This window comes from Lemur catta, chromosome 12 (assembly GCF_020740605.2).
Source record: "Lemur catta isolate mLemCat1 chromosome 12, mLemCat1.pri, whole genome shotgun sequence".
Lineage (NCBI taxonomy): Eukaryota > Metazoa > Chordata > Mammalia > Primates > Lemuridae > Lemur > Lemur catta.
Window position 1 is genome coordinate 64,601,522 of NC_059139.1, and position 12,150 is coordinate 64,613,671.

The 12,150-nt window shown below is 36.4% G+C and overlaps 1 protein-coding gene across 2 annotated transcripts in view; it reads right to left on the minus strand.

The window, feature by feature from the left end:
- Positions 1 to 269: 269 nt before the first annotated feature.
- The window catches only part of ELL2 (elongation factor for RNA polymerase II 2), a 78,589-nt gene continuing 66,708 nt past the window's right edge, over positions 270 to 12,150 (minus strand). The window contains exons 9-12 of one of the 2 annotated variants that reach the window (XM_045566571.1): positions 9,992 to 10,055; positions 6,316 to 6,487; positions 4,251 to 4,295; positions 270 to 4,159 (exon numbers count right to left, since the gene is read on the minus strand). In XM_045566571.1, the coding sequence (XP_045422527.1) occupies positions 4,043 to 4,159; positions 4,251 to 4,295; positions 6,316 to 6,487; positions 9,992 to 10,055 (398 nt within the window). In that variant the 3' untranslated portion in view covers positions 270 to 4,042. Of the gene's footprint in view, positions 4,160 to 4,250; positions 4,296 to 6,315; positions 6,488 to 9,991; positions 10,056 to 12,150 lie in introns of those variants that run through there. The other variant, XR_006738687.1, reaches the window with a different exon arrangement.

Consider the following 12,150-nt stretch of genomic DNA (forward strand, 5'->3'; position numbering starts at 1 on the left):
ATAGAAAACTCTCAATAAATGGTAAGTATGATTATTGTTCCCCTAGCAGAAGTTGCCTCCAGAGGGCATGTCTTACACTAATGACACAGGCATGGTCCTAGGGCAAATACCCTGACCCATTGCCTGGAGTCTCTGACAAGCAATATCTCTGTCCCAGGAAAATCATTTACATTAGGGGATCAGAGAACACTTTGTCGTGGGGTTGCTTTTTGTTTTTTGAAACAAAGTGAGAGCCTTGAAACGAGACAAAGGAAAAACAAGTACGAGAATTGCAAAGTTAACATTTTTATTGAACTGAAATTGGTGTAGAACAGGGACCACCATAACTGAGCTCAGTAACAACTGAAAAGCCCCTGTGACATTTTACCTTTGAGAGTCCTATGGTTTGGGTGGAACAGCTGAGAAACAGCATAGATATATATATATATTTTTAACACTTCAAAATCGTTTGAAATGAGCCTCATACCCTTGCTCAATTTTCAGGTTACAAATAACATAACATTGACAACATCCTCTGCAGCCTTCATTTAGTAGTGCCAGTCAATATCCTTTCCCAAAATGTTCCTCTCAAAGTGCTGGCTAGAATTTTTTTCTCATCCAGTACACATAAGAAAAGGATTTAGTAACACTTGGGCAAGTAATAAACTATAGAACTTCAGAAGTAGTAAAGGCATATACCAAGCATACGTGACTTCACACTCATATTGCTAGAAATAAAACGAATTGGCTAAAGAGTTTCCGCCAAGTTCCAGAAGCAAAGCACGCAGTAACGGAAAGGGTAAGGCACCCAAGGAGAGTGTCTGAATTGATGGACCATTTTTGCCCAAACCTCATTTCAACATCTTGCTTCCAACATGCGAGTATGCATTTGTTTCATGTAATAAAGTGAAACACTTTAAGGGAAAAGAAAACTCCTGCCAAGGTTATAAGATCAATCAGAGAGGAAAGAAAATTAATACTGAATTTATAATCAATGCATGAAATACAAACTCGCCACACCAATCACTTTTGTGAAAGTAAGTACTAAACATCCTTTACTACTTAGAGAGTTGAAAGTTAACCCCTCTAAAGTATTCCAAGGGAAATAACTAATAAGGTAGGAGTTGAAATACCCACGTTTTTAAAAAAGTCCACATCTAGTTAATATATTCTTTTAGTTTATTTTAAATCAGCTGCTCATTTAGTCTGGAGTTGATTTAAGGGTGTTGGTAAAAAGACTCCTTCCAATTATTTTAGATGAAATGTGATGGAAAAAACAACACAACTCATTCTCTAATTACAATTTTTACACACACTGTTCTCCAAAAAATGAAATAAAATCTTCCATCAGAGTAACTGATACCAAGTGGCCACCCATTCCTACAGCAATCATTTGCAAGAATGTAAAGATCTTGCAGTAGGTGATGAAAAATGATTATAAATATTTTAATAGGCTCATGCCCATAGTCAAAAGACATGCAACCTTGGGTAATAGCAGATCCAGCGATTTATAACTCTCAAATTTGCAATACACAGATAAACATTTTGTAAGATCTGTCCAATGTATACAACAAAAATCTAAATTAAGGCTTTTACTGGTACGTGGTCAAGTCTAAGGGTGTGTAATGCTGGATTTCCATTAAGCATCTCCAGCTTCCACTGTTACCCAACGTGTTAACCAGAAGACGTGCTGATGTAGAGGACAGGTTAATTGGCTAACAATTAACCAACTGGAGGGCTTGTTTGTAAACAGGTTCTGACATAAGAGTTGGCAGTGAAACAACTGAGGGGGCACCTCAGATCATGCACAGGGGGAAAGTGATTTGTACCTGCTCATAGTGATGGGCTTAAAAAAAAAAAAGTCAACAGCTGACCTTCAATTCAAGATTTCAAGATTTCAAGAACTAAGTTTAGAGCTACATCCAAGCCAATGGTTCTCATACTTTAGCTTGTAAAAGTCACCTACAGGAAAATTTGTGAAAATGCAGATATTTGGGGTCCCTATACCCAGAGATTCTAATTTGGGTGATGCAAATGGTCCGAGCACCTTGCTTTTGAGAAACATTGCTCATAGCAAATAGCACACAATCTTTGATTAAAAGGCTAAGATATCTAAGAAATAGGTCATTACGTATAGACACACCCCTCAGGAGACTCTACCATAATAATATGAGGACCAAATTTATCCCCAATTAAGTTGCCTTTTCTTTCTTTTTTCAATTGAAAGTTTGAAATAAATTAACATTTAATAATGATTGTACCAATTTTGAGGTAAAAGGAAGAGCACCAGGGATCTCAATGCTAAAAGAAACAATTCTCTAGCGGTCCATGCGACATAGAAATAAAATTTCTGCAGTAATGTTATAGAGTTGTAGTGCAAAAGGATCTTGTTTCAGTCTTTGTATAGTCTGTACACTTGTGTATACTTTTAATATAGTATCTAGTCTTTCCACTTAATGTTTTAGAAAAACTCTAAAGAGAAAAGTTAATCCACACGCTCTCATAGTTTTTAGATACTAACATTTTCTGGTTTACAGTGATACACAACAACATTACTTATTTATTTTTCTGGATGCTGGAGACAAATATCTTTATTAAAGACACTACCAAAATTTTGGCAAACATTTCAAAACAGATTTGTAAACATAATGCTTCCCTTTTCAACTGGCAGCACTTTGAAAAGACAATACAATAAGACAACACAACTTGAATCAACATTAGTTCAAAATCCTTATATTTTTGACCACATAACTTATGTTCCCACAAGATAAAACAAGTGATAGTTTAAATCAACGTCAACAGATAAACTCCATGAAATGAAAGCTTGTGCTGTTTGATGAATCACAGTATGTTATGGTTAAATATATCCACTCTTCTTTATATTCCTGGCATCCAGGATGAAAAAAAATCTTTAAATATACATCTCATGTAGGTAATAGCTTCTTTGCATATCTCTCTTCAAAAAATACTTTATAGCAGTATATAAATAGGTTACCTACACATTTAATTTTATCATTTTGCCCCAAAACTATAGATCTGTTTCATTTTCATAACATATCAATTTTTGCCCAACATTAATAAAGCTGACAAACTGTTGAAATGGAAATGCTTTTGTCTTCCACAAAAGAAGTAGCAATTTGACAGAAAAAAAAAAAAACAAAACAAAAAAACAAAACAAACCCTACAGTAACACTCGTCAGTTGTTTAACCTGAGCGTTTGGCCTACTGAGAGTAGCAGCTTTTTTTCCTTCATGCACGCTCACATCCACACCACCTCTGCACACATACAGGTTGAGCACACACTTCCAGACGCTGGTAGGCCACGGTATGCTTCCCGTTGCTTTAATCAAGTGGGAAGCAGTGTAGCTAATGATTAACCACACTATGTACATAACTAGCAAACACCTTAAGGCAACCATTGCAATGGGGGGTTAACTTGCAGGGTGGATTTAACGTTCTAGATTGAGTCAGTCTGTAAATACATATGTGTATGTAAATCTAGACACATATACATACTTGTATACCTTTCTATTTTTTAACCCTCCAAGACAATGTTTTAATTTTTTTTTTGTATTTTGTGCAAATTTCTAAATATTCTACCATTTAAGGCAAAGAGTTTGCATTAAGAAAGGTCAGAAAATAGGCTTATGTTTATCCAAAAGCATTTCACCTTGCACATTACTTTTTTTTTTAAACACACACAACTTTTAAGTGTGAACATTGGATCCCCAATATCTAAAAAATCATTTCTAATGACAAACACAAGTTTTTGAGGAAAAAAAAAAACTGATTTGAAGTATAGACACTGATCCTCAATACCTAAAAAATTATTTCTATTAACAAACACAAGTCTTGAGGGGCAGAAAAAGGACCAGAAAAAGCAGCTTCGAAATGCAGGGAAGCAAAGTAAAATGGAAAAAAACAAAAAAAAGTAACTCATGTTTACTAATACTGAAACTTTTCAACAGACAAAGTTTCATCTTTTTAGAATCTAGAGCAACTCATTTGGAATTTTAAATAAATAAGCTTAAGTTTATTCACATCTTCTGGTCCAAGCAGAGGTCTAGTGCCATGACTCTGCTTGTTGTTGGTCAAATTCACCTATTAGTCTTTTGATGTGAGCCAGCTTGTTATGAAGATATTCGCATCTGTATTTTTCTTCATGGTAATTGGGACTAGACTGCAGAGGAAAAAAACAGTGAGGAATTAGGTTGCACAATTTATAACACTTCTCAACTACAGGTCAGAAAATCAACAGTGATAATATCTACCTGCTTGATCTTCTGATATTCTTGTAAGACTTCTTCATGAACATTCTACAAAATTAAAAATTAGAAATCAGAAGAGAACAATGTTTTTTGCGGGGGTAATACGAACAGCTAACATGCATTCAGCAAGGGTGTAGGAAATATTGATGGTGGGAATGTACCTGGTACAATCTTTATGAAAGGCAATTTGGCAACAGCTATAATAGCAAATGCAAAATTGACTCAGCAATCCTTACTTATTCTACAGATATTCTTGACCCTGAGTGAAATGACGCATATACAAGGTTATTCACTGCAGCACTATTTGTATAGCAAAAGACAGTAAACAAAATCAAAATGTCCATCAATCTATACAAAGGATACTAAGAGGCCATTAAAAAATGGGGAAGTGCTTTATGTACTGATATAAAAAACTTCTCTAAGATGCATCATATTGTTTAGTGAAAAAAGCAAACTGCAAAATATGGACAGTTTGATACCGTGTGTTTAAAAGGGAGAAATAGAATAGTATTATATTCTAAGGATTTCATTACTTGTAAGATGCTCATTTCTTCCCATTTTGATGAAACCAGGATAAACAATAAGATATCATACTGTAAGTCATGGAGTGCATCTTACAACTGAAGAAACCTTAGATTCGATTAACTATGGTGCATATGTAAATATACTTGTATGTACACATACATATTTTATATACATACAATGTATGCACACATGCACACACCACACACATAAACACATTTCTGAAAGGATACACTGGGCACGAGTAATAAGGACTGCCTTGGGGCTGCTGGAGGATCAGGTGGCTGGGGAAAACTAGCTGGCTAGCACTATTTGCCAAGTACCAGGCATGGATCTAAGCCATTTACAAATGCTTACTTACCTTTATTTCTCACAACTCTATGATTATCCCATTCTATGGGTGGGGAATTTGAGGCAAAGTGGCATTAAGTAACTTGCCCAAGGCCACACAAATATTAAATGGCAGAGCTGGGAATCTGAGCCAGGTAGTGAGGCTCCAAAGCCCACTCTTAGCACTAAGCAGTCCTCGGAATTACATTTTAGTTTGAATATAATCATGTACACTCGTAAATAACTATGTAGAAAAAAATAAACCCCAAAACACCATATCACCAACCTCTTACACACCCAAACAACGATTACTCTGGCAAAGTCTTCTATGACTTTCACTAGCTTGTTGAAAAGACTAAAGCCCATTAATAGAAGACATATTGAATCTCCAGGACACAAATGCTCTCAGGCTGTTTTCCTGTTGTGGGAAAACTCATCCACTCTCACCTGTAGGTTCCAGTCAGAACCAATGGTAGAGGGCAGGGTTAGAGGCACCATACCATTCATAGCTGTGAAGTACCACATAATTATCTGATCTACATGAGGAAGTAAATACTTACTTCTATTAATCCTTTTGCTAAGAGCTATAAAAAAATCAGGAGGCAGGTCAGGCATCTACTGCTTTTTGTCACCTGCAGTAATATTAACACTTAGGGAAGTGGAAACAGACTAATACTAGCCAACAAAGGTTAGTCTCTGGAACAGCTAGAAGTACCAAACTTTTTTTCAATTAAACCCCAAAACTCTGTGGTATTAAGTCCCCTTTATATCCTATGTCTATATCTTTCCTATTCTGTGTCAGACTGAGGTTTCTTTAAAAAATAATTTTAAAAAATTTACTTGGGAACAGCACAGTTTTGGGAGACAGCACTAGCCCTAGGCACGATAGTCTTAATCAAATATTTAAATGAACCTCAAGACTCAACTTTTTTCCTATTTAGCTGTGTTTGGTGTTTTCCTCAATACAGCATATACTATGTTATAGGGACACAATGTTTTTTCCACTGGTGGACATATGAGTTTACCATGCTAATCTATTTTCAAGAGCTATTTCAAATACTTAGTTTCCTAAAGCAGGAGAGAGGCTGGACTGCCAGAGGACTTGCTCTAAAGGCCAGTGGGATGGCTGGGACTGGGTGGGGGCAGGGAAAGAAAGAAGGCAAAATATGAAGGCAAAACCAAGTCAGTCAGTCCACCTAGAAGCAAATCCATTTACCTGATACTCTTTTGAGCCCGGAGAAAGGCGCTTTCTTTGCGCATCTAGTTTGATAAATCTTCTAGCTACAGTCTCCATCCTGGCATGCAAAGCTCTATACTCATCATACTCAGCATTGAAGTCATCCTTGTAATTCTGGCGTTGCTCATAGGAGACAATAGCGATATATTTTCTAATAAGAAAAAAAGGAAGAAGACAAATGGAGAGTAACTACACAATAAACATGATTGCACAAGTCTGAGATTTAAACCAAATACTTAGATGTTTTTGTTATTTACTTATTTTTAAGTTTTTTATTTTTCATTATTATAAATAAATACATAATAGTTGTATATATTTAATGCCCTGCTTTTAAAAAACCCTAGCATTTAGAAAGTATATCCACGCATGTATCACTAGTATTTAATGATGCTTTGCCATGGGTTTGCTGCCAGGTCCCGCCTTCAAACACCTTCCAGGTGAAATCATCACACAGGAGAGCTCAAGAGCTTTAATGAAGGAGAGTAAATGTGAAAAAGACATGGTAGCAACAGAATTAAAGTGCAACTATGTAAAAAGAAGCAATATAGACATAGATCTAGCTTCCTAAACCTTTCTCTATCCAAAGTAACACCACACTAACAGTAGAGGCCAACCCATCTGTTATGAGTTATATCGAGACAGAAGGACTCGGTGGGTAATGTGAAACCAGGAGAATGTCACGCAGTCACTAAGTGCTGAAGTCAAAGCTCTCTCTGGGCCCGCTCCTTTACGAGAGGCAGCCTGTCTTTTGGCCTTGCAGACATGCTACCAGCAGAAATCTTCAACAAGGTGCCCCAGGCCTGCTCCCTCTATCCCTTTCCTCATATTTATGACTAGGCAAATACATAATATGCAAACAAGAAATTATTTACCATTTTTTAAAATGAGTTAGGCCCAAAAGGCATATTTCCCTAGTTCTTTTCAAACACTTAAATATCCTACTATGTTGAACAGAAAGCCAGTGTTGTACTGTTAGTCTAATTTACATTCTTAATAAAATGTCACAAATCTGTATTTTACTTTGGAGTGTGAATACCCCTAGGGTCCTGGTAAGTGAAGGCCATTTTTCTAGAGTGTCAATTTATTCAGCGGTAAGCAAATTAAAATAGTATTTTAACATTAAAACAAACAGCATTATTTGTTTGTGGATCTGGGAATTGTCTGGTTCTTGGCACTATGTACTGCTGCCACAGAATGCAAAATTCCCTTGAATTTTTGCATGAAAAATTGACATTTCAAAGCAATATTGGGCAGGTGACAGGAGCTTCAGGATGCCCCCTGGGGTGACACATATTCTTAACTGGGCTAAAATCTTGGAATTAAGTTCTCTCCAAATGGTTTTATATAATCTTCCCAGTTTTATTTAAATTGCTGTATTGCAGATGCCTAGTAAGAAATGTGAGAAAAGTGATGCAGTGAGCAAACTGAGTGTCCTCATTAATATTTTTATTCATGCTGAGTTAGACAGTGTGTAGGTTTAATTTTCTGAGTGTAACTGAGACAGCGATAGTATGCTGATGTACAGCTGCCCTCCTGGTGTCTTAGCTATAAGAGGAACACGGCTAGCCAAGCAGTGAAGCTGTCCTTCCTAGCTAGACACGGGTTGTCTTGACTCTACACCAGAGGGAGCCTCAGGGTAAAAAGAGGTCCCAGGGGATAAGCATGCATCAACAAAATGGCTAGCTAAACCAATCCTGAAACTCAGGCTTAATTTATTATATATTTATCCCACTTTCCTGAAATCACACCCTCAGTATTTTATTTAATATTAATAATTTCCTTAGGGAAAAATACCAAATTGGCCAACAATTGTATTGCTATTAAAGAGACTATACTGGCATTTTAACAGAAAGCATTTCACTATTTTTAAGAAAGATTGTTAGGGTTCTACAGTTGGCTCTTAATGCAGTGATAGAAACAAATTTTAAACAGTTTGGATAATTCATAACCACAAGCAACAAAAGTGTTCTCATTATACAAAAATTAGAAATATTGTTGTTAAGTAAGAATTACTCAAAGGCGATCATTTAGGTTTTGTAGTATGTCCTTTCAGTTTTCTTATGAGGCAACTTAAGTTCGTATTTTTGGTAATTTTTCTGAAAATTCATGCTTTCTCACCATTTTTAAAAAATTTGCTATATTTATATAAGACTTAATTTTTGTTAAAAAAATTGCTTTTAGTTACATAAATTAAGCAAACAATCACAAAGCACTAGAACAGGACACATATACAGGAAGGGATTGAGGCAGATCTAGTAACCTTAAAAAAACCTTTTAAATACAGAATTAACTAATTAAGTTGGCAAAACAGTACCAGCCTTGAATCCATGGGGAAAAGTTTGGCATTATTTTTTAGTCTCCCCATCTGATTTTGTCATATATAACAAGTATATATCACTATTATAAAAAAGAGGAATTCAAAATCCACAAGAGAATGAGAGCACTACACTGGCAGTTGTTATTTGGAGGGGGCCGACTTCTAGAAGACTCTTAAGGAGAAGTGATTGGTAGCTGGAGAGGTGGACCCCTCAGCAGCAGAGCCAGCCAGTGGCAGTCCTCGGTGCCTGGCTGCTGACAACCTACCAGCCTGATGATAGCTACTTTTCAAGTCTCCCCTCAGATCTCTAAAATCATATACTACCTCAGATGAGAGAGAAAACAGCATGGTTTCTTGGGTTCCTGTTAGTTAAGAGATGATAACCAGCATTATGGTTTCAGGCTGTATCATTCCCCAAAAAGTATAGCTTTCCCACTACTGTTAAGAAGTGACATGTTTTAAATCTAAAATGTTTTCTACTCTGGAAATGAGCAGGGCTAAACAGTATAGCTTAACTTTGTCTACTGTGAGATACTACTAACAGAAAAAAAAATTCATACAGCCCAGATTCCATTTTTCATTCTACATTCTAGTTATTTTGCACATTTGTTCGTTTTCAAAGATATGCAGTCAGATCTGTTTGCCCCATCACTCTCAATTTTTCCAGGCTCTTGCAACTTAATTATTTTCTTCTTACAGAAGCCTTTTATCCTGTAAAAAAAAGCTAGAATTATGTGTGCAAGTTATAATTTCTGTGATAACCAGTTACAAAAATGTCCCCAGCTCAGCATTTAGCAACTTGTTGTCATAACAAGAAAAACATTATAACTAGTGCTAAAGTAAAATGATATTTTTACTGTTCTCTCCTCTGAAAATTAATTTCAAGGCAGAACTTTATTTAAATACAAATCAATCTATCTCTACTTTGTATTGTTAAGTGCAGTGGTTCAAGCACTTTGTCAATAATAAACTGTCCCTTTGGGGGGCCCAAGTGAATGACTGTGCATTGATAGACTGTCAGCTTTGAACAGTCAGATCCCTGAAATCTTCCATAATCAAATGCTTGCCTGGCCCTGGAACAAAGGACAGGCTTCTCTATACTTAAAGGCCAACGAATGCAGCTCAGAGCAGGGGGAGGCAAAACCTGCGCATGCAGACAAGGGTGGACTTGGGAAGCCTTGGGAAAGGCCACTTAATGGCAGCCTTTCAATTGCAGGGGTGGCTCTAGGACTCTATATCTGGAACTTCTTACTTTTCTGATTTGAAAATTATGGGAAAAGAATTTGTAAACTTTCTGAAATTAAACAGCTGTCTCCACTGGTAGACATATGAACTTACATCAAATAATCTGGGAGTTCAATTGTTGAAGGTTTCGTGGAGGCAATGCAACCCTCTTTAACTCCTACAAAAAAAAAAAAAATAATTCAAAGCGTTCATCAACCAGTAAGGTTATCAAATGCCTATAATTCTAAAATAGATTAGAAACATCTGGAACACTTTTCCTCAAATTCTATTCTCCCACCTCAATAAGCAACAGTGAGCAAGGAATACAATTGAACACGAACAATAGAGGCCCTATGACCAGCGCCAGCAGAACCGAGGCCAGGCATTTAAAGCACCCTGGCTACTGCAGTGTCTGCACAATAAAGGAATTCCATCTTAACCCAAGGTCAATCTTCTATTCTTTCAACAACAGTTGTGGCATCTGCCCAGCAATTCAAAGATTGTGGTGGCAGATGCAGCCAGACAATGGGAGATACAAATTTTACATCAACATCTACTTTTCATGAGATTCAAACAAGGCAGATGAGACAATAAAGTCAGGTAGCAGACTCCTTTGGTCGCTGTATTTTTTATTGCCTCTCTTTTTTGTACGCAGAGGGTGGAAGTGGATAGGAAGTTTTCCCATTGGTTTAGATTAAGGTAATTTAAAATAAGGTATTATTGAATGTTGCTTTACATTCCTCTAATCTCTAGCTCTCATAATACTAAATAGAACTTTTTCCCCCTTGGGACAAAAAAAGTGCCAGTCACTTAGGCTGTATTATAAAAGTGTATAAATTCCTTAGTATTCCATTTGCTTACATGTACCATTCCCAGAGGCTATGTTTAGACTTTTTATTAGGATAATTTTTAATCACTCAAAACAGAGTTGAACTGATAACTCAAACCTTAACCATGTCTGCTGACAAACACATAATACAAAAGTGAATATTTGATAATTTGTCAGTTTACTATTAAATACTTTAAAGGACAAAGTATACTAAACAAATTATACAGACTCTCTGGGCACACTGTTCACCTACATATGTTTGATTCAGGCTTGGCAAAAGCAAGCTTTTTATAACAGCCTTAGTCTTGAAGGAAAAGGTATCACGTACAAGTCATCTGGCTTCCCCTCTGCCACAGACACCAGATAAGTGCCAAAAGATGCAGGAGATGTGGGTCTGGATCTGTCTGTCCTCAGTTTGTAATAGTCCCAATTGGCTCTGAAAGGTACTATCTTCAGAAAAGGACTCAAGGAGAGTAGGTCTGCTTCTTCAGGTCTCCAACTCTCAGAACACTCAAATCTCTACTGTAGGTCTCAACACACTGGAATCCAGTCCTCCTGACACTAGCCTCTGACTCAACATCACCAATTGAGGGTGGGAAGTTAAGACAGTGAGGTATACCCACTGGCTTATTAAATCCGAACATGGAGTTTTACTTCTTCCTTCATGTCTTTTCCTGACCTGACAAACTGAACTATAAGAGTGTTGACGGGAAACGGCTTACACCTACCCCTTCGGCCATTATATAGTACTACACTGATTGAAATATTTCAACAGATATGCTTTGACATGCAATATACCCCATCCAGGTCAATAAATGCACTGTGTCATATTATTCTACAACTCCTTCTTTGGAAGTACCACTAAAAGAAAATAATCAGAGTTTCTCTTGTATGGCAAAAATGGTCAGTTAAATCTAAGGATTATAAACTTTCAGTGGTATGGGCAAAATACAGAGAGATAATACCCTTACAACTCTGTTCATTAAAGTGACTTTTCTAAAGCTGCATTTTTCTGGGGAATTTTGCCTTTGTTATTCTGGGTTAAAAATTGGCAGCAATCTCAAATGATGAACTTGGATCTTCTATGTGCTGGCATGCAAGACCTTAAGTTTTAGAGGACAACTTAAAAAAAAAAAGAAAATCTAATTTTGTCATAGTTTTTAATGATCAGTACACCTCAGGTAAGCAGCTTTTCTACTGATTAGCTTTTCTTTAGAGATAAAGCATTATTTTAAGCTTCTTTGGGTCTCTAGTTGGATTTTAAGCACCCTAAACCCTGAAATGGTAAATTTTACAAATAATAATTGATGTTAGTTCACTGAAATAGGACTCTTAAAATTGAAAACAAAAAAACAACAAAAACTGTAAGATCTATTAAGCTAATAACAGCTAATGGCCTTGTAAAAGACAAATTGCTTTCACTCCAAATGAAGATGGTGTTATG